This window comes from Pygocentrus nattereri, chromosome 1 (genome assembly GCF_015220715.1).
Source record: "Pygocentrus nattereri isolate fPygNat1 chromosome 1, fPygNat1.pri, whole genome shotgun sequence".
Taxonomy (NCBI): domain Eukaryota; kingdom Metazoa; phylum Chordata; class Actinopteri; order Characiformes; family Serrasalmidae; genus Pygocentrus; species Pygocentrus nattereri.
The window spans coordinates 8,539,507-8,562,836 of record NC_051211.1 but is presented as its reverse complement, the minus strand read 5'-3'; the positions used below and the strand labels follow the sequence as shown (position 1 = coordinate 8,562,836).

Below are 23,330 nucleotides of genomic sequence, written 5' to 3'. Positions count from 1 at the left end.
CACACACACACACACACACACACACACACACACACACACTTACCATCGTTCAGTCATAAAAGGGTAGACTGTCCACTGACACATGATTTCTAATGTGATCCTACTCTGTTGTATCTGTTACATCATCATCTTCATATCTAATTAAAGCTGCTTTCCTCACTCAGCCTTCATTAACAAGGTCATGCTGAAACAGGAAATGGCCTTTCAAGAAGCATACAACTTTCCAGAATCTCACTATAAGTTGCAGTATTTCCCTTCACTGGAACTAAAAGGGTTCAAACCATGATCCCAGACCACCATCTCTCTTCTTCAACTCTGCGTTCAGGTAGGTGGCATTCTTCTGGCATCCACCAAACCCAGAGTCATCTGTCTGACTGCCAGATGGTGAAGCGTGATTCATCACTCTAGAGAACGTGTTTCTACTGCTTTAGCGTCCATTGTTTGTGTGCTTTACTCAACCTCAACTGACTCCTAGCATTGCACCTGGTGACCTTAGACATATGTGCCCAAGAAGCTTCTGATGAACAGTTCTTCTGCTGGCATTGCTTCCAGAGCCAGCTTAAAACTCAGCAACCCCCTGGCTCCTAGACATTTCCACTTCACAGTAATAGCACTTAAAGTAGACAGGGGCAGCTCTAGCAGAGTAGAAGTTTGTTGCACTAGTTGGAGAGATGACATGCTGTAGAGCACCATACTAAAAGACACTGAGCTCTTCTACTGCCAGCGTTTGTCTATGGAGACTGCATGGCTGTGTGCTTGATTTTATACACCTGTTAGCAATGAATACAGCTGAAATGGCTGAAGTCACTAATTAGTCAACATACATTTGGCCATGTTGTGAATGACCCCATGTCCTGTACATGTCCACTGTAGAAAAACAAACATGTGTGTACCTGTCTGTGTGCAGCTGCATGGCGTGATTGGCTGCTGGTGTAGTAGCGGTTATTGGCTCGGAGAGCGGAGTTTTTTAGAGAGCCGTGTGAGCTGGAGCTGGAGGAGCGGCCGCAGCAGTATGAGTGACGCAGACACTTACTGTATTCCTTATGGACCTGCACACACACACAGAATTAATAAATACTACATTATAATATAATAACACTGTTTAGCCAAATTAGTTTAACTAGAGGAAGTTGTGTAATGTAATTTGTGGGATTTTATTGGCTGACTGGCTTTTGTTCTGTGTAGGTACATATGTAATTTATCCAAGCTTCCACAGATGGCCCGGACTGAAAAGTCCTTAATGTCAGTGTTCCATAACTGACAACAAACTCAATAACAATAACAACACTTTGTTATTCCATTACATGAGGTAGAACGCACTGGCTACTATTGGCTCTGGGTACAGCAGACCATCCATAATTATTCCTGTCAGGCTGTAAAAACTACACACTGCAGATTCATACTGGATTACAATCACTCCACAATTATTACTGTCAGAAAACCACCCCTGCAGACTTATACCCCACCACACATACACACACCTTTTTCTGCAGGGCGCAGTGGAAAATGAAGATGAACATGCCCTGGAAGGCGTTGAAGGTGGTAAAGAGGTAGGCCATAGTGACCGTCTTCTCATTGATAAACAGAAGGCCAAAGGCCCAGGTCAGGCCCAGGAGTAAGAGCAGGGTGATGGCCCCCAGCGCCCAGGACCTGAAAGAGAACAGGCAAACAGGATGACCGGTGTCAAAAAACATAGATATGAACCTGAAATCACAGATTAAGTCTCAGCTGGAAATGATCCACTTAAGGAGGAAAATTACGTTTTTAAAAAATAAGTACACTGTTTATCTTTAAGTAACATAAATGCTAAAAACTGATTTATTGAACAATCATTTAAAACCACATGAAAAAATTGCGATTTAAAATTTCAAGTAATAAAAATAAAATGTGAATCATCACGCATTTTGTAAACAAAACTAATGATACTGTTAAAATATAATGGAAGCTGACTGCTCTTTGTATCTACCCTTTAGTGACATAATCAATATGTATCATTGTCATTGTAAAATTAGGAAATATCAGATAAGTATTTCTATAATAGGCTGCTGTTGTGCTCACTTGATGTTATCCAGGCGGCTGGAGTCGGGCTTGAGGGCAGAGGAATTGCAGACCATCTTGTGCAGGGTGACCATCAAAAACACCAGGTTCAGCTGGAGGTTAAAAGGTGGATATTACAGAAAGGCTACCAGAGATAGAGCGCTCCACAATACATCGGTCTCTCCACTGTGGAGCACACAATACTGTTCCTGTCAACAGCCTGTATGCGGGATTATGAGTTACTGTAACATAGTTATGTTTGTTTCATGCACTTTTTTCTGTTTACAAAAAAAGTCCATTCAACATCTGCTTTGTTTCAACAAAACGCTAAAAGACAAGAGAGACGAGAGATCGATTCCAGAGTAGCAAATGAGCTGAGTGCTTGGACTGTTTGAGCACTTCTCTGGAAATGAGAGTAAACTGCTGTCAAGCGGCGCACGCAATGTGATGAAACGAGAGTGAGAGAAAACAATACCATGATAACGAAGGACACAGGGCCAATGAAGCTCCACACGAAGTAGTTATCCACCCGCAGCCAGCACCTAAACACGTACAGAGACACAGAGACACAACAAAACATCATCTACTGCTCTGTCATCAATCACATAGCAATAACAGCCGTAACCCAGCATGCCACAGACAACTAATTAATCACAGCCAACAACACATTTATTGCTTCTGAAAAGAAGAGTATTTTATCGATTGTTAAAGCACTTGAAATGTTGCCATCTTATCTTTAAAACATTATTACTGCCATGCCTGATATTACGTTTTTATCGTATCGTTCTTAGTCCAAAAAAAAAGGCAATAAAGAACTAATAAAAGCAGAGCTGATCGTTAAGCTCCGTTTTTAATCATTAGCAGACTGGAGTCAGCATCTAATTTTCTGCACAGTAGTCAACACTTGGAATACTGCAGCTGTGCTGCGTTTTAAAATAAATACACATACACAGCCGTGCACACGCATACACCCATGAGAATGCACATTAATTAAGAAATTCTTTTGCTTAACTTGTCTCACTCATTCAGAGAATGACCCTGGAACTAATAAAAAAAAAAAAAAAAAAAAGAATGCAACATACCCAGCATGCCATTGCCGCACAGCTTTTTCATAACAACAGAAATAGCAAGGAAAAGAATCCATTTAGCTCTATACTGTACTGATATTGGCAATAAATCAGGCATATTTCCCCAGCGAGCGCTGTGGATGAACTGTATAGATGCTTTTTTTTTTTTTTGGTGCATCTCTGAGGGACGTCCCGCAGCAATGCCTTTGAAATGACTTCGTGATCGCTTAATGATGCTAAACGCTTTCCGGAGGGGGGTCGCGCCCCCTGCTCAGAGGGGTGTAAATGGGCCGCTTCACACGTACGCTTTCTTGGTCCCGTAGCTGCGGTAGTCGATGGCTGCTGAGATGCCCACCACCAGCGCGGGGAAACAGTAGCCGCACAGGTAGTAGTACTTCTTCCTGGAGTACTCGCTCTCGAACACCTCCACCAGCATCAGATACAGCTGAACACCCTCCAGACACAGCCAGGAGAAGGCTGCCAGGAAGAAGAAGTGAAGCAGGCCGGCGAAAATGGGGCATGCAATCTAGATAGAGAGAGAGATCAAACAGATATATATTATTATTTCATATTTCATATATATTATTTCAAAGTTTATTGTTAACAAAGTGCATGCTTTTTAATTGCAGATGGAAAACATATCTTTTGAATATTTTTTAGGAATTCAAATTCAAGTTTCAAGTTCATTTGTCATTTGCACAGCATATTTACGCATTGAAATGCTTGTGGTGAGGCTCAGGTAATCACTCTACAGCAGGGCAGCATTATATACATACTAAAAACTGCAGACAAAACAAAGTAAAAATAGAAAGGAAAATACTAAAACTAAAATATATTAAATATACACAGAATATAGAAACAGGAGGGACCTACACGAATGCAGGCCTTTTACATGTCTGTATAGACCATATTAAACAAATCTGTGGGCCAGAGGAAAGATGTTTTTATTTCATTTTTAATTAATGTGCTATAATGCAAACTGGCCTGTGCTTATTCAGAATACACAAAAAATATAGGCACTTGTAGTAGACCTAGAAAGATTACATGAATACTTAAAATATTCCCAAATTTAAGGTCCCCAGGAACTCAGTTTAAACCTATTTGCTTGAACTACACACCTGGCATCTTTTCTTTACTGAAGGTTCATCAATACTTGGGCTCAATTTCTGAGCTGCTGAGATGACGTTAGGTGTTTATATTAAATTGCAACTGAAATGCAGTTAGGGTATTTGGTGATATGACTGGTGTGGAATTCCGTAGAATTGTCTAGAATTGAGAGTGTAAGTGACTTTAGTGCAGCACATTATGAAACTAATATTAGCAGAAAGTTAAAACACTTGCCGGCCGGATAGAATTGTGTCATCTGCCCCGCTTGCCTGTGTTTGACACATGGGGTATAGACAGTCACTAAAGTTCCATATGAAATATTACTGAATAAAGGTTCAAACCTGTGTCATGCATAAATGTGTAGGCTTCCACTTATATAATATATAAATTTAACATAAAAACACACATTTAAATTTAGCCATAAAATAACACACCATCACATTAAGTGACACGATAAAGAGAAAGCGACTGTCACGATTGGCCCCTCCCCGTCCTGTCCATGTACTTTTTGTTTACTTTTTTCATCCATGTGTTTCCTTTGTTTTGGTTTTCAGTCCTGCCCTCTTGTTTCGTGACTCCTCCCCTGATTTTCTCTTCCTGTTTTCCGCCTGTCCCTCGTTATTCCTGTGTTTTATAAGCCCCGTGTTTGCCCTGGTCTGTGTATGTGCTGTTTGATGTGTTGGATGTTTTGCTTCTTCTGTTTGAAGTGTTTTGTTAAGTATTTGTGTTCTTTATCATGTCTGTCCCTCCTGCTCTTCGTATTGGCTACCTGAACCTGGACTGTCATGACCACGACCCTGGATTTGCCCTCAATAAATGTTGCTTATCTCAGCATATGCATCCGCCTCATCGCTCCTCACCGTTACATAAAGACCAACCAACAGAGGACGCAGCGAGTAAGCGACATACTGGTTTGTGGCTGTTCCGTTGGGATGAAACTCCGGCTGTTCCTACGCAGCCCGAGTTACCTGTAACCCAACGCCGCCAAGCCAGTGAGAGCAAATCCCTTGGCACTGAGGGGACAAGAGCATCTTGTCTGTTTGGACGACAAGAGCTCAGGTAAGCGCCTTGGGTCCACCCGGCTTGAGCAATGCGAGCAACCTGCAGCACAAGTCGAGGTGAGACAGAAGGAGCATACAGATAACCTTTATTATGGTACTAGGCGCATTCTCAAGTGCCACTGTGAGCTTCCCGTAGCTCAAGTGAGCCTTGGGAGCGTCCGAGAGAGTCCTGCGTCTGTGTGTTCCTCCAGATTGGAGCAGCTGTCCCCAGCCCGAGTTCCTGATCCCGTGGCCGCACCCCGCGGCAAGCCTGATCCTGTGGCTGCACCCCGCAGCAGGCCTGATCCCGTGGCCGCTTATCTCAGCATATGAAAAGCATATAAAGCATACAACTGACTGTTTTTGGGAGTCTAAGACTGATTACAGAGTATGGCAGGCAGTTTAGCCTGAAATATTCCAAACACTCACATTGCAAGTGTGGCGCTATGGGGCTATAATTCTCATTCTTATTTTGCAGAAAAATATAAAAGCGATTAGTGAAGTAATTGAAACAAAAAATTGGACAAAAACTAATTTCTTGACATAGAAATTTTTTTAATTAGCATGTCTGTTTGGCACTGACCTCACGGAATGACCCACATGCGTTTTATAGGTTTTCAATTACACTGACTGAGGCCATCTATTTTAATTCCTTCACCCCTTTCTACACCAAAGGAAAGAGACCACCACAGGACCACCACTGACAGATATTTATATAGATCTGGATGGTGAATTATTTGGTAACACTTTTTAAATCCTGCCATAATCATGTCAACAAATATTTTGTCATGTCTGATTATGTTTAATAATATCCAGGTTATTTTTCACATGGAGGAAATATGCAGTTTGGGAATAGAGGTAATGCTCAATACTGCTTTTAGCAAAACCAAAGAAAGTGTGCTAACTCATTAAGCTATCTGGTTATCGCTTTGTATCTCAGTAAATGTCTCTGAATATTCTGGGATAAGGTAGAGTTTGCAGCTGCCACTGCAGCTGAGTGAAGATGAAAGTGTGTCAAGAGCAGAAAGCGCAGTTCAAGACCATATGAATGTGGCTTTGTAATCACTGCTTGAAAGAAAAATTAGCCCCAAAAATGCCATGAATATAACTGGTCACTGGTTTGCACTTTATATTATCTTTCAAGTTAAAATTTGAGACACAAAGTTAATAACGTGTTACTTGCATTACTCTCATCTATTTTCTAAGCCGCTGCATTACTCTCATGGCTTTAAATTTAAACTAGAGCTGAGATCAAAATCCAGTACAATGCCAATCTAACCTCACTAGCTTGGTGCTAACATATTGTTGTGAATGTACACGGAAGACTAGCATAACTAATTAGCAGATTTTCACAGTAAATGTTTCTATATGACAATTTCTTCTTGGCTTTTTGGCTGTACTTCAGTCAGTATTAACAAAATGGAAAAAAAGTTTAATAGCGTAAGTAATTAGCATAGGCCACCAACAGAATCTGACTAAAGTATTTCTTTCATACTGGTTCAGTTCTGTTAAGAAATCAATTACAAATACCAGGACAAAAGCACTCAGGCACTCCAACAATTTAAACATATATTTATTTACATGTTTGTCACATTAGAATGTTTTTAGCATTTAATGTGATGTAGTTTGAAACTGTAGCTCATCTGCTGATGCACAGTTTGTGCTATCCTGTAGCCCTTCATCAATGGGCAGTTACTGACCACAGAGCTGCTTGTGACAGCATATGTCGTATTTCGGATACTGGTGTGCTGGTCAGCAGCATTGGACACCACCAAAACCAGCATATGTTGTGTTTTGGATGCTGATATGCTGGTCAATCGGCTAATCCGTGCTGGGTGCCAAGCTAAACCTGATCCAGCTTAGGTATTCTTGGTGGTCTAAGCTTTTCAGCAAGAGGGATTGTAAATTCTGTTTTTTTTTCTGCTCTTGCTTCCTGTTCATTTCACTACATTATGTGCTTCAATATTTTAAAACAAAATATTTAGCAATGCACAAATCAGAATTGGCCAAGATCGTAATCAGACAATCGTTACTCCAAACACATGATCGGCCAGTTTACTAATATGACTTTGTTCGATCTGTGCTGGAGTTTTAAAAATAATGTGAGGTATGTAAGTGCACTGTATTTGAAATCTGTTGCCACACCGATATTACAGCAAAATGTTGTAGCATAATTATGCACGAGTACTAAACAGCCAGATGTCTCCTGCTTTAAATGTTGCGCTTAATTAGATTTGTGGTATTTCAATAGGAAACTGATTTTAACTATCAGTTTGGTCCATGAAAGAGCAAATGCTATCTATGTTGTGATTTTGGCTAATAAAAAGTACTGGAAATGAAATGAGTGTGTTCCATGGGTTCATTTAGTCCACATAGGGTGAGCTTCAGAAAAAAAAGCTAATTAAATTGGCCAACCAGCAGTAAAGAAATTAGAATCTGCCATAAAACACGAGCAGTGCATCTCAAAACCTTTCTGTAATTCAAACTTGCTTCTTATTCTTTTATTGGCAATACAATAACTAAATATGGTCATTTGAATAAAGCTCACTGAACTGAATTGAAGAGAGAGAGAGATAAAGAGAGTGAGAGAGAGAGATAAAGAGAGAAATAGCAAGTGAGAGGGAGAGAGATACAGAGACAGAGAGACAGACAGGAGGATTAACATGTATAAAATGATGTAAAGCCTTGATCGTTTGTTTAAAGGATTACAAGACAATCGGATGCAAGGCAATCAAGTCGCTCTATTAAGGCGCTGCAAGTGCAAACACGGCACACAGCTGGAGTCTGACGGCTCTACTCAGAGAGAGATGGAGCTTCAGACTGATAGAAGATGATCAGATGCGCTAGTGAGACAACCCTGACCACGACTGCTAGATAATCTGCCCTGTGCCACATTAAGGGTCAGATGACAGTGTCATTATCAAGTGAAAATAAATTTTGAATGTAAAACAATAAAAGCATAAGACTAAGTCACCACCCAAACTTTGCTATGCTGCCAAACAGGCAGCACAGGGTTTGCTTAGAACTCTGAAGCTGAAACGAGCCAAAAATGTTTCCAAATATAAACATTTAAAACAGGGTGTTAAAACTCACTAAATATTTCTTAAAATAATTTCTCTACACCTCACGAATCCTCTGTCAGCTAGTTTACTTGTGAATACTCTTGTGAATTGTCTTTGTAAAAACTTCTTTTAATTAATAGTCAGCACTGCAGTAACACTGATGTGGTGGTGTGTTAGTTTGTTGTTCTGCTGGTACATGTGGATCAGACTCAGCAGTGCTGCTGTAATTTTTAAATATCTCAGTGTCACTTCTAGACTGAGAATAGCCCACCAACCAAAAAGATTTAGCCACAGTGTCCTGTGGGCAGTGTCCTGTGGCCACTGATGAAGAACTAGAGGATGACAAACACAAACTGTGCAGCAGCAGATGAGCTATCGTCTGACAAGGTAGGAGTGTCTAATAGAGTGGACAGTAAGTGGGCTGTCAGTAATGCCATCAAACCTGCCACACTTTTCTGTCTCTTACATTACTGTGCATGCCTGTGTGTCTTTAGGATGCCACTTGTTCAACACCATGATTAACAGGAGTGTTTTAACCTGCTCATGGGCCCAGGGCCTATAGGTGGCTATCGGCCCTATGGGTCTAGATAAAATCCATAATATCAATAAAATGAGCTTCCTCCAGACCAGTGGTATTCAAACCTGGTCTGGGAGAGCTACTTCCCTGCAGTCTTCAGTTCCAATCTGTGTCCAGTAAGCTGCCCTGCCCCTTAACTCTAATACATCTGACCCAGTGAGCGTGTTTGTGGCTAGGCTCTGCAGAAAGGTAGCTCTCCAGGACTGGAGTCCACTTCTCAAGACTGATGTGGACAAATTACACCAGATACAGTAAGCGTGGAAAGAAACTGTCTAACACACATGTGTCAGGCTCCAGTCCTCCAGTCCTCCAGTCTAACACTGCAGACCTTAGCACATTACCTCATTAAAAACACCAGCTCATCAGATAATTAGCAAGGCCTTCATGAACTGAATTCAGAGAGTTAGATGACGGTAAATCTCCACAGCACTTTGCTGGAAGGTCCACAGTTGGACATGCCTGGTCTAATGTAACCACACACAGAATGACACACAGCACCCAAAAACCCAAGATCAGTTTTTAATGAAGGTTTGCACACTGCTGCTGCCAATCAGCAACTTCTAGCACTGCCACTCATCATCTCTCCATTACTGCACTAAGTTAAACCCAGAAACAGACCACTCTAAGCCACAGATGATCAAGGTTTGAAATTTACACTGAGAAGGCAGTCTTCACCTCATACCTTACCTTTAAGTGTGAAAACGGTGAGTTTATGAAGTTTTTAGATGTACAGCCAGTTAGAATGTAAATTTATCCTGATCCTGAAGTCTAAGCCGATGTTTAGCCCACAATTAGTGAATAAAAAGTCCCAATATAAAAAAAAAAACAAAAAAACGCTGCTCTTGTTGGGTAATTCTTTTCCTTTCTGAGCTTTTTGTTTGAGCTCTACACTCACACATCTTGCTGTAAGTAATCATTAGTGTATGTGTGTTTGGGTGGAGGGGAAATAGATCTTATTAAAGGTAAGCCCAGGCATTCAACTGCCCCAGCAAATGATTCACCTATCACCATGCATCCCTAGTAAAATCTAAACCAATGGTGTAATGCATGCAAAATGTCATTGTTTAGGTTAGAACTTGTGTTCATGATCACACCAACATTACATTATTTCTGTATTTCTCTGTTCCTCTAGTTTCTCAGGAAAACCTGTATCTCTTGAATAGGGAAGCAGTAATGCTGTAAAGACAATGTGGAATCAGCAGGTGCAATATGGTTAAATGCTGGAGTGGCTAGACTCACGTGATACTGTGTCTTGTGGATGCCGATGAGGAAGAGGAGTTCAGCAATGAAGAGATTGATGCAGAGGTTTTTGTGGATGGTGTTACGGTCAGTCTGAAGACCTCTCAGGAAGCAGAAGGTGGAGATACAGATGGCCAAACAAACCAGAGAGATTACAATGCCGACCCACGTAATTACAAACAGCAGCAACTCATGCATCTGACCAGGATTCTGCAAGAGGGTAAGAGAGAGAGAGAGAGAGAGAGAGAGAGAGAGAGAGAGAGAGAGATGGAATATAAAGCCGCAATAAGAATATGGCATAAAGAGAATGCCTTAGGCTTTAGGCAGAGTGATGTATGGACATATGAATATCTGGAAAATGTCAAGCTGAAATTGCTCTGCGTTTGAGTAGTTGGATGACTGTGTGCGTGTCATTCGACCGAACTGGTTCAAAGAGTTGAAAACATTTCAGATTTAGAGACTTAGACTTTAGGCTAAAATCTGTTTGCTTAATTCCTTAAGTATCTTTATTTTATTAAAACAAATGATTAAATGTTTAATTCTGTCATTAACAAAACAATCACAACATTACTCAACCATTACAAAATATTTCAGTAATGACTGAGTTTCAGTAGTGACTGATCTGTTAATTTACTTTAATTAATTAATTTTAATTTAATTTATTTTCTGACAATTTTAGCTAATATTACGCAGAACTCAAAAATCCTAGCCACAACATAACTATCAAACACATCTTTGAACAGTTGTACACACATGAAAGCATAATATTCATTATTAAAACACAAAAAGTTTAATTAAATGCAGAAATTCTGTGTTTCATTAGTGACAATCCTTAATGTTACACACTGATTTTCAGACTTTGGGACACATTTACTTCAAAACATTGGGATCTCACCGCTCACCATGTGGCCATAAGGGACAGGCATGCAGTCTCAGTTCCTGTTCTAAAACGCAGGGGTGTGGTTAAAAATAGGCTCTGCCTATGGACTAAAACTCTGTTTATGTAGTGACAACATTTTTTGAATAAAGTTCTTTTATTTAAAAATTAAACTAATGATAAATCTAAATCTTTCAACTTCACTTTAAAAGAAATTTAAAACAACATTTTTGTTTTTGAAAATAAAAATAAAAACAAAAATAAACGGTGAGGTTTCAAGTCTCCAACTGTGGACTAAAGCTCTGTGTTTCGGTAGAGACATGACAACATTTGAATATTTTTTTAAATATAAGAATCATGATACATCAGAATCTTTGAACTTCAAAAGAAATCAAAAAGATTAAAAACCATATTGGAAAAAAATTATTTAAAATTATATCAATAATAATAAAATTATTATTAAAAAATATTAGTATATTTAGATTATTACTATCTCTGTTGATGGGTTTAAGTAGATCATAGCTTAATCTTTGCAAATATCTAAGGTCTTAGTTGTTTTTTTTTTCCCATGGGACTGCAGTTTGAAGTAATTCAGTAAAATTGTCCATATATGTGTGTTTATGAAGGTGTACAGCACTGTGCAAAAGTCAGAGACCCTTCACCTTTCATTTATTTAATTTTCAGCCGAAACAGTCATTAAGTACAAGTAATACAGAGAAAATGGGGCTCCTAACAACCGTGTGAAACCTGCAACACTACCAAAAGTGCAACCATCACATAATCAGTATTTTTACCTTTGAGAAAATAAAGCTCCACTCTTTCTTCAGATCTGAAAAATCCACAGGTGTCTGAAAGGATGTGTAGCTGTTAAGAAGCTCTTACTAAGAAAAGTAAATAGGCAAAAAAGATAAAACTTGGAAATTAAACAAAGAAGCTGCTGGTGTTCTCAGAAAAATGGACTGGCCACCCCAGAATCCAGGCCTCAACATCACTGAATGTGTTTGGGATAATTGGCTCAGGAGAAGCATAAAATGCAACCAGCTTCTAAAACTGAACTTTGGAGGTGTGGAAAAACGTCCCTGTAGATTTCTCTGAAAAACTGAAAGCAAGTCTCCTAAAAATAATAATAAAATAATTAATAAAAGTCAAATCTGGACACACTAATTACTGAAAAAAAGAAATTATATTTAGCTGTTTTGTGTAATTTTCCGGTAGAGATATGTTTTCTGCTTTTTTCAGGTTTTTCTGAATTCTGCACAGTCCTGTATATGTGTGTGTTCATCAGTGTCAGGCTGTATACCTACATTAGGTTCATGCTGCACCATAAGCACAGCAAAGTTGGTAAGGTGTGAGCAGGAGCAGGTGGTGTGTGTGCTGTTTGTGGCCATCAGCCTGCAGCCCTGAGACGACCACTGGCCCGTCATCGTACGCTCCGAATAATTCCAGAATGAACAGTTTGGGCTGAAGTGATTCTCCAGCTACAAAAGAGAGGGCAGGTTCCTTATTTTCACTATTTTCCACATTCTATAATAAAAGTCAAGAACACTAGCCATGTTCACAGGTCATTTCATTTCATACAAGTCAAGTCTCTAGTGAACTTCAGTTAAGTCTCAGTTAAGCATTACACAGCAGCAAATCTCCATTAAATGGTCTAATAATTGTAAGAAATATACTGCAAGCTCATTAGCAAACTATCCAACCCACAGGCTAACCAACCTGTGCTTAGTTTGTCTTATTAGTATTTGTATTTATTTACGCTTTGTATTATTTAGGCTGCTTTGCCAGTTTCCTTTAAATGCTGCATTTCACTGCTGTTGGAAGAAAGCCTTGTATCTCCATTTTTTGTCGTTTTTCAGTTTTAGACATTATTTGAAAATGTCTGTTGGCCTTTAAATTGGGTGTAAATTTCATGATGAATGGACCAAAAGAAACCTCCTAAAATGACTTGGAAAAAAGTCTGGTTCTATTGACTTACATTGAAAGTTAGGTAGTTTTTTCCTTCTCCTGTAAACCATTTTGGAGATAAAATGTTTCCTTCTGAAAACAGCAATTAATTCCACTTTTATATGTCCATCAAAAGACAAAAGGCATCGTATTTGAAGACACACTAAAATTAACGCCAATGTAAGCGGCAAAACAGTGGCACTGCAACAAAAAACTGTGCATGATGCCTGCAAAACTGATGCGCAAAGATGCACATGTAAGGTTAGAAAAAAGCTCTCTATTGATGTACAGCAGTAAGTCCAAGCTGCTAACACGAGTCCCTATCTCTGCATCACAGCACACCTGACTGGCTCAAATGCATTAACGAGGACAAACATCCCACTAATTACGTTTTAACGAGGTGTGCAAAGTAATTAGGATGATATAACACCTTCAACATTTCCCAAATCTACATTTCAGTAAAGTTCTGAAAGAAAACGACTTGTGTGGGGATGGAAAGAAGTTTACTCACTGGCATGAGCTTTGCTCTTTGAATGATCATTTCAAACATTATATTCAAAATCAGGTAATGTCCAAATGTTTGACTGATGCTGTAGATACACACACTGAAGACAGTTCATTGGAATCACTATTATGGATTTATAAGTGTGATTTGGATTTATGGAGTGATTTATAAGAAAAGAACAGATCATTACACAAAGATAACACAGCAGTGAGACGGTACAGCAAGCAGAGCACGGAGTAATGATGATGTTTTCATTTTCAGTTAGAGTTCAGAACTATTCATGCCAAGTCTGATTCTGACAGATGAAGAAACTGCTTTTCAAGTTTTGTGATTACTAGAGTTAGGCCTTCAATTTAGGCCACAAAACCTGGTCCAAAAAACCTTTACAACCCTGTTTACCAAAAAGTTGGGACTGTGTGCAAAATAAAAATAAACTCAGAGTGTAAAGATGTGTAAATCAATTCAACCCTATACTTAATAGAAACGAGTACAAAGACAACATATGTTGAAACTGGTTGCATCACCTCTTCTTTTAATAACACCCTGTAAGTGTTTGGGGACTGACTGACTCTGTGGTTTTGAAAGTGAAATGTTTCCCCATTCTTTCTACATGGCAGGATTGATTATAATTAACTCCCTACCTCTAATATGGCAAATGTTAATATTTACATTACATATTTTCTAAATAAAAAGAAAACACAAATTAAATAAAAAGTAACTCTAAATTAAAAACTGACCAATAACTGCCATGTGTTCTCTGAAGAGGGGGCATAGTACCCTTCATTTGCTAATATCTAAATCTGTTCTATTGCACAGTGTTGCTTCTAGGCAACAAACATTTTCAGCAATTTCTGATAACATAAAAATATTTATGTGATTCTGAATGTTAGAAATAACTAACAGGTGTGTGTATCTTTTTTTTGAAGGATGAAATGTTTGTCTAAGAAAAACTATCCCTTAATGCGCATCATCCACAAGTTGCACCACCATGTCAAAAAGAGTGCAAGAAATACCTACCAGGAGTTTCTTATTCTTACTCAAACTCTTCTCTGCATTTTTAGCTGCTTTATCATCATTAATTAAGCATCATGTCATTCTAAATAGAGGAAAAATGGGTTTGTTACTCTGATCTGCTTTTTCCATCCAGATCTGCCTTTAGAGAGATATGATATATGTGTGTGTGGGAGGGGGGGGTGCCCACCTGTAGGTGTCTCAAAGTGAAGACCACAGGTACAGTCAGAAACACTCGGCTGGACTCTTTGTTGATTGATGCTGCAATGACATGCGAGTTGACAGCTAAGCTCCGTCCACCAAGCTCAGGCTCCACCTCCACCTTTACAGTGGCATTTTCAGTGGACAGGAAAGACCCCAGATTCTTATAAAGCAAGAAGACCACCTTTACCTGACCTAGAGAGAGAGAGAGAGAGAGAGAGAGAGAGAGAGCGAGAGAGAGAGAGAGGGAGGGAGGGAGAGAGATTGTGTTAAAAGCTGACAAGAGGATTGAGTTGAGAAAAAGGCAGAAGGGAGAGAGCAAGTGACAGAAAAGCAACACAGAGAGCAAGAAAGAGAAAGAATGAAAGAAAGAGAAAAAAGAGGACAGTGATATATTCAGAGAGAGAGAGAGAGAGAGAGAGAGAGAGGGAAGGAGAGCAAGAGAAACAGAGAGACAGACAGAAGAGATCACAGAAATGGGGAGCAAGAAAGAGAGGGAAGGAGAGAACAAGTGAGACAAATAGAGAAAAAGAGAAGAAAGTATGAGAAGAGAGAAAGGAGAGAGAGAGACACAGAGAGGGGAGAGAAAGTGAGAGAGCAAAAGAGCGAATGAGGGAAAGAGGAAAATGAGTGAAACACTCAAAAGCGCAAAAGAGCGAGAAAGAGACAGAAAGGAAGACAGCAACAGAGAAAGAGAGGAGGAGACGCTGTGTTAAGGTTGACAAGCGGATGGGACTAAAAAGCGAGAGATGGAGGGAGAGATGGAGGGAGAGACGGATCGGGGCGGGGGGGATTGAGGGTTAGACTGATGGTAAAGACCATTTCATTTTGACTGCTGGGGGAGAAAAAAAGAGGTACATTTAACACAGAGGGCAGTGGAACATTCATCCCTCCAGCGCTCACTCTTATTATTCCGCATGAATATTTCATGTGCGTTTGTTTCAATCATCCTAATCTCTCCTCTGCTGCTGAACCCGGCACAGACACAAAACACAAAAACGGGGGAAAAGGAGGGAGTGGAGGGTGGGGGAAAGACGTGTTGCAGAGATGAGAGTGGAGGATAAGATGGCGGAGAGACGGAGGAGAAAAGAGGAGTGAAGAGTGAATGAGCAAGAGAATTCGTAAAGCCTAGATTGCTCCGTCAGCCCGAAAACGATAGTAATCTACACGCCTCCTCGGCTATTCTATTAGCAGCGCCGTTAAGAAACCATCAAGAAAGAAATTGTCTCAGCGCTTTTTGTTAATCTGATTAGACTGTTATTATCAACCAATAAGAGCGTAAATCAGGCTGGGAATTGTGCTAAGCTGAAGGAAGACGGCAAAGCACGACTGTCCATCACAGACTTCAGAAGTTTCTAGATTTAAAACAATAAGATTTATGTCAGTTTAGCCTCTTCATGCTAGATCTATTATTTCACCAGTTTTACAACTTTTAAACCAGTGCAAGCAATAACTGGTTCCACTGGCCACTTTATCAGAAACCCCTTCCTCTTAGGCCCATGGCCCACCCTGCTGGTATGCTGGTAAAGCAGCGATCTCAAAGTCAAATGACCAGCCTATTTTATGCAAATGGGGCCAGATTAAAAAATGGAAAAAACGTGTCCCATAGTTTATCTTTTCTTTTTTTAGAAATATAAATTTGAACTACGTAACCTGTATGTACATAACTAGTAGCACTACAAACGATGACGGCCGAGAGAGCCGGCAGAAAGGCGGGGCGCGAGCACTCAGCCACGACGCACCTCGGTGAGGATGCCAGGGAGAGAGCCGTGAGTGCAGATGGGACAGAGCACAGAGCCCGAGCTCCCCCGATGGACGCGAGTCCCGGGAGTGACGGTGGGAGGAGGGGGGATGATGCTGGCGCCAGCTACGGAAGGCACCAGAGGAAGGAGCGAGGCCTGAGCTGAGCTGCCAGCTGGGGGCGACTACGAGAAGGTAGAGCGGCGAGCTCTCGTTCCCTCTCCCGCTCTGTCTCCTCACAGCTCTTTTAAAGGCACTCAGGCTGCTTGACCGCCTGGGTTGAACGTAGCGGCATCGCTGCGTAACAGGGGGGCGGGGCCCGGGCGGCAGAGGTCAGGACTTGCTCCTTCTTCTGGCGCCAGTGTCGTCCCCCTCCTCCCGCATGTGGCGCATGCCAAAATATATAACAATTATTTAGCGCACATTAAACATTTCTAGTGTTCAAGTCCAAGTTTGTGCAAGTCAAGTGCAACTTAGTTTTCAGCATCAAGACAAAAAGCAGAAAATATATAGTATATACAGTAAATATACTTTTTTCAGCATTTATTGTGCCCACTCCTTGCCTTTAATACTAATTCCATTATTTTTGTGAGTTTTTTTTAATAATCTGCAGGGATATTTTTCCACATTTACAAAATTCAGTCCTAGGTCCAATCCCATTTCACCCCTTAGCCCTACCCCTCCAATTTGAGTGTTCATGATTAGGGGTAGGATGTCCTGATTTTTGTTGAGACAGAGTGGTAGGGTGAAGTGTGAGGGCTACATGGCCCTCCAAACTGAGGTTGTCATACTCTGAAAAAAGGAAAAAAATGGCAAGATGGCTGCGCAAGAAACCAAAGAAACCCACAAATGAATATTTACTCTGTTAAGCACTATGAGAATTAGTGTTATCTTAGTATAATGTGATGTTTTGATGTATTATGGCCCTTTTCTTCATAACAACCATACAAATTGCTAGTAGTGCACATGTTTTACACATGTCTCAGCAGCTGGCTAGCTAAATTTCCCATTCCACCTTAAATGGTGCAGCATTAACATTATGGCACCTCAGGCGTCAGCGCTGCTGCACCATTTAAGGTAGAATGGGAGAATTTGAACAAGAAGCTGGTGAATAGCTGACTTTAGCTTCATATCACTGGAGAATTGGGGTGGGCAATGATAAATAATTATCACCCCACCCCCACCATCACCCCCCCACCATTTACATTAGTTGAATGTAACTAAAGCCCAGCAGTGAGGGGATTGAATTCACCCTCCTCTGCTGTCACTGCAGACTGGCAGGGTCGCCTACAGAGCACCACTAGTAGCCTGTTAATGAAGTAATGTTCTAAGGGTCCCATTTCGTAGGGGAAGATTTCAACAATTACCCATTGTAACTCAGTTCCAAGGGCAATGTGACACTCAAAAACAACAGGTAGGGGTAACAATAACAAATGGGACTGGGGCCTACTATCCAATTATTCTTATGGTGCTTTTCCACCACATGGTATGGCTCAACTCAATTCGACTCTACTTGCTTTTAGTACCAGCTGCTCCATTTTCCACTACAGATACAGGATCCCCTCGATTGGCATTTCAATGTAACATGAAACTGTAGTCAGGACCACAAGTGGTCAAGACCCCCATGGACCCTCAAAGAGCAGGTACTATTTGGGTGCTGGATCATTCTTAGCACTGCAGTAACACGCGTGTGGTGGTGCTGTGTTAGTGTGTGCTGCGCTGGTCAGACACGGAGCTTTTAAGCACTTCAGTGTCACTGCTGAACTGTGAGTAGTCCATCAACCAAAAATATCCAGCCAACAGCGTCCTGTGGGCAGCGTCCTGTGACCACTGAACTAGAGGATGACTAACACAAACTGTGCAGCAGCAGATGAGCCATCATCTCTGACTTCACACCTGGAAGGTGGACTGACAATGTAGGAGTGTCTAATAGACACAATAATAGCACTGCTGTGTCTGATCTACTCAGACCAGCACAACACACACTAACACACCATCACCACGTCAGTGTTACTGCAGGGCTGAGAATGATCCACTACCCAAATAGCTTCTGCTCTGTGAGGGTCCATGGGGGGCCTGACCACTGAAGAACAGGGTAAAAGGGAGCTAATAAACTATCAGAGAAACAGATGGACTACAGTCTGTAAGTGTAGAACTACAAAGTGCACCTATAGAGTAAGTGGAGCTGATAAAATGGACAATGAGCGTAGAAACAAGGAGGTGGTCATAAGGTTATGCTTGATCAGTATATGTAACATCTGTTCTAATTGGCTGACTTGAAAATATGTGGTCATTTGTAAATGTGTCTGGGGTTATAACAACACACTCATTTAAAACACACTCATTTTTTTACTTCATTTCCATATATCATCACCGATCAGGTACTTTTTGCACGGCTTCGTTGATTAACTGTTCTACATTAGTAAAGAGAGCCTCACTTTTCATATGTTGTTTTGTTTATGCCTGTATTCGTCTCTGGAGGGCTGCAGCACTGCACAGTGTAGAGTTTACCCAGCTCTAACACACCTGCTTCAACTCATAAGCTCGTTACAAAGCCCTTCATGAGTTGAATCAGGTGTGCTGGAGCGGGGAAACTAATAAACGTGTGCAGTGGTGCTGCAGCCCCTGCAGGAGCATCGGTGGGGGTGGGGGTGGGGTGGTGCAGGTTTAATGTGCTCTTTAATGATTGCAGGTTTGTGCTGTTGTGTCTCATATTGGCTATGACTCACAGCCTGCCACTTCTCTGTGTTTTATTTTTTCTTAAATTTTTAAAAACGCATCTGTCCTGCCATGGGGTAGCAGTGACTTGCGCAGAGAAATCTGACATGCCAAAAATTTGGCACTACTCAAATGCTTTTTGTTTTTGTGCAAGAAAGAGTATGGAAGAACAGGAGGAGAAAAGGACAAAGAAGGAGAAAAGAAAGAAAGAGAGGGGGAGAGAGAGAGAGAGAGAGAGAGAGAGAGAGAGAGAGAGAGAGAGAGAAAGAGAACTGACCATTGCGGCTGTACTGTTTGACTGTAGAGGCTGAGAGCTGGATGCTGTCGGTTGGATTATTCTCAGGAAAGGACAGATCCTGTAGATCCATCTCAGTGTTCAGGATATGCACCTCCAAATCTGTAAATACACATATACATGACAAGATTAGTGATAAAGCATTACACTGTATGATGATGATGATCATAATAATAATAATAATAATAATAATAATGGTCCAAAGTATGTTCTATATGGTCCACACCACCAAATAAGTTCAAACTGCAATATCAAGGTAAAAAAACAGTTAAGTATTTAGAAGTTGAAAGATTTTGATTTATTATGAGTTTAGTTTTTAAATAAAAGAACTTCAATTTAAAAAAAACGCTGTTCCATGTTTGCACGCCACTACTCAAACACAAAGAGGTCTAGTTTGCAGGTGGAGCCTTATTTTAGCCTCACCCTTGCATTTTAGAGCAGGAAGTGAGACTGCATCCCTGTTCCTCATGGCCACATGGTGAGCAGTTAGATCCCACTGTTTTGAAGTAAATATGTCCCAAAGTGTGAAAGTCAGTGTGTAACATTAAGAATTGTCACTAATGAAACATATTTTCTGCAATAATAACAACAATAATAATAAAGCATAATAAAAAATATTATGCTTTTATGTGTGTATAACTGTTCACAGTCGTGTTTGCTAGTCATGTACTGGCTAGTGTTTTTTGAGTTCTGCTCAAAATTAGCTAAAATTGTCACTACCAAAACAGTCAATACTGAAATATTTGGTAGAGTTCAGATTGCTTTGTAAGTGAGAAAATTGAATGTTTTCATAAAATAAACACAACTAAGATATAAGATCATTCAAAGCAATAGGATTAGCAATAGCACTATTTAGAGTATCAGACATTACATTAACACAGATCTCCATAATGTCAGCACTTTATATTATTATTATAACCCATAATATAAATAAATAAATAACTTTATGTGACCTTTTACAAAAATAAAGATTCTAAACTCCAATTTTCAGTTTTATTAACTTCAAACATCCCTCACTGCTTAACGTTATCATGCCTGCTTTTCTGTGTAAAGTCTCCATAGATGTAGCTGTATTTTAGTGTTTTCTATGGTGGGCAAAGTTCCCATGTCCAGCAAAGATATCCAGCCCAAAATATGCTTAAAAACTTTATATCATCAGTTGAAACTTTATGACTATCTCCTGCAACTGGGCTTTTTTAACTAGTTCAAATATTTGGCAAACCTGCCACACTCTAAATGAAACAGCAGTTTAACTATGGAATAAAATAAATGACTACTCATTACTCATGTGGAAAGTAAGTTTATATTTCTATTAAGTAAATGAAGCACATTAGTGAGGAACATTAATATGGGCTCACATATGGGGTCCTTAGGGTTTAAAGGCTTAAACACTGATAGTGTCACTGATATTTACTGTCTCACACACAGACCCTCAGGCCCGTCCTTACCGATGTTGTTGCCGTGGTCACTGAAGCGACTGCCGTACATGTTGTTTGCCAGCAGGAAGGCTCCTTTCTCCATGACGTCCAGCAGCATGGTGGCAGTGTGAGCTTGCTCCGAGCTGTTCATGTCCCGCCATGACTCCAAAGCCTCCACACGCAGCAGATTATCCACCGTCTGGACCACCGCCTGCACACACACACACACACACACACACACACACACACACACACACACACACACACACACACACACACACACGGACACATAGAAGAACAGATATTGATACAAAGACATGTGACACACAAAAGGATAAGTACACTGACACATATGATATCACCACTGAATGAAAATGTTATTCCTAGTACTAATAAGCTATAAACAATATACAATATTAGCACTGTCAAAATGTATTTAAGACCTTAATTTTATAAGACCCCCCCTACATTAGCTACCCCCTGGACAAAAGAGACATGGGAGTTTGACACTATGTAACTGGAAGACTGCAAAATGTAAGTAAAAACAAAATGCAATGATGGACCAATCATCTAAACACTATATTTAATTGAAAATAGTGAGCACATATCAAATGTGGAAACTGAAAATGTTTTGAAAAATACATGTCCATTTTGTATTTGATCCCAACAACACATTTCAAAAAAGCTGGGGCAGAAGCAACAAAAGAGCAAAGTTATATAATGCTAAAAAAACACCTGGCAGTTAACTAGGAACAGGTCAGTGTCACGTAGGGGGGGCAATGGTTATTCAACTAAAATCGACGACCAAATTAGTTGGCAACTAATTTAGTAGTCGATTAGTTGGTGACGTCATTACGCGTCTTTCTCGCACGCACTAGGAACGTCACTTTTTGGAGAGTTAACAACAGCGCGATGGCAGTCTCAAGCACAAAAGTGTGGACTGTCAGTTGTGCTGTTTGCAAAGCCGACCTTAGCTGGCACGGGAGCACATCTTCCATGCTGGAATATCTGAAGAGGAAACACAGCGGCTCACTGTGTGAATAAGATTCATCAACCATTACAAGTCCACTCATTAGTGCGGTGTGTGGTTTGGGACGCGGCGATAGTTGTGCTAGTGAGCTAATTAGCTAATGTTCGTCTTAAAAGCTGTCCTAGTTTGTTGTGAGCCGTGCTGGAACATTTTCTATTTAGAAATGCAGGTTCTCTGTAATCGTTAATGAAGGTGGAAGTGAGAAGCAAGTAACTATTATTCACAGCGACCCTGTTCACTTTCCAGATAACGTTACAGTACTAAACGCTGCATCGTCGTCTTAACGAACACAGGAGATCCAAACAGGCTTCTGATCTTTAGCTCAGCTCGCTAACGGTATAAGGAGCTAGTTCTACGTGAACACGGGGCAGCTGGACAAAGGGTTACCGTTGAAATGCAGCGTATACACAAAATCGTTCACAATTTAACTGTTCATAGAGAAAATTCGCCACTTTCCCCTCCGCCCTTTCAGCGGCGAATATCTCAGGAGACCGAGACTCTCGCAGGAGCGCGGAGAGATGCCGAGTTTCCCCCGTTTCACTGAAGAACTGTGATTGTAGAATTTAGTTGCAGCAAATTATTCAACTTTATTCTCTTCATCGTTAGTCAGCAAATGCACAAAAAACAACCTCAAGATAAGTTTAAAAGCTAATAGCTGCATAAAAGTTATTTGGTAAGGTAGTGCTTCATAATCCGAATAATCGATTGTTCGTTTCATTAATCATTCGATTATTCGACTACCAAATTAGTCATTTGTTGCAGCCCTAGTGTCATGACCGGGTATAAAAAGCATCCCAGAAATGCCAAGTCTTTCAGAAGTAAAGATAATGAAGGCTTCATGTGAAAGACTGCGTAGGTAAATGGTGCAGCAATTCAAGTATAATGTTTTTCAATGCAAAATGGCAAAGAACTTTGTGATCTAATCATATATTGTACATAATATCATTATAAGATTCAGAGAATCCAGAGAAATCTGTGTATGCAAGGGACAATGCTAAAAAACCAATACTGGATGGCCGTGATATTTGGGCTCTCAGAGGGCACTGCATTAAAAACACAAGATTCTGTAGTAGAAATCACTATATGGGCTCAAGAAAACTCCCGAAAACCACTGTCTGTGAACACAGTTCACTGCTGCATCCACAAATGCAAGTTAAAACTCTACCAAAGAATAAACCATGTATAAATAGAACCCTGAATCTCATTTAAAGTGGACTGAGGGGAAGTGGAAAAGTGTCCTGTGGTCTGACAAATCAGAATTTTAAATTCTTTTGGAAATCATAGTCACTGCGTCCTCTGGGCTAAAGACCACCTAGCTTGATATCAGTTCACAGTGCAAAAGCCAGTATTCATTATGGTATAGGGGTGCATTAGTGCACAAGACCTGAATCACCCGCTCATCTGTGAAGGCACCATTAATGCTGAACAATATATACAGGTTTAAGAGCAGCATATGCTGCCA

General features: G+C 40.4%; 1 protein-coding gene across 3 annotated transcripts in view; it reads right to left on the bottom strand.

Moving 5' to 3' along the window:
- The window catches only part of adgrl1a (adhesion G protein-coupled receptor L1a), a 277,619-nt gene that overhangs the window by 14,496 nt on the left and 239,793 nt on the right, over nucleotides 1-23,330 (bottom strand). For all 3 annotated transcript variants that reach the window (XM_017700538.2, XM_037541153.1, XM_017700539.2), the window contains 10 exons: nucleotides 20,869-21,049; nucleotides 19,403-19,522; nucleotides 14,657-14,862; nucleotides 12,311-12,484; nucleotides 10,130-10,339; nucleotides 3,410-3,630; nucleotides 2,513-2,579; nucleotides 2,059-2,150; nucleotides 1,482-1,650; nucleotides 894-1,049 (listed from right to left, as the gene is read on the bottom strand). In XM_017700538.2, the coding sequence (XP_017556027.1) occupies nucleotides 894-1,049; nucleotides 1,482-1,650; nucleotides 2,059-2,150; nucleotides 2,513-2,579; nucleotides 3,410-3,630; nucleotides 10,130-10,339; nucleotides 12,311-12,484; nucleotides 14,657-14,862; nucleotides 19,403-19,522; nucleotides 20,869-21,049 (1,596 nt within the window). The remainder of the gene's footprint in view (nucleotides 1-893; nucleotides 1,050-1,481; nucleotides 1,651-2,058; nucleotides 2,151-2,512; nucleotides 2,580-3,409; nucleotides 3,631-10,129; nucleotides 10,340-12,310; nucleotides 12,485-14,656; nucleotides 14,863-19,402; nucleotides 19,523-20,868; nucleotides 21,050-23,330) is intronic.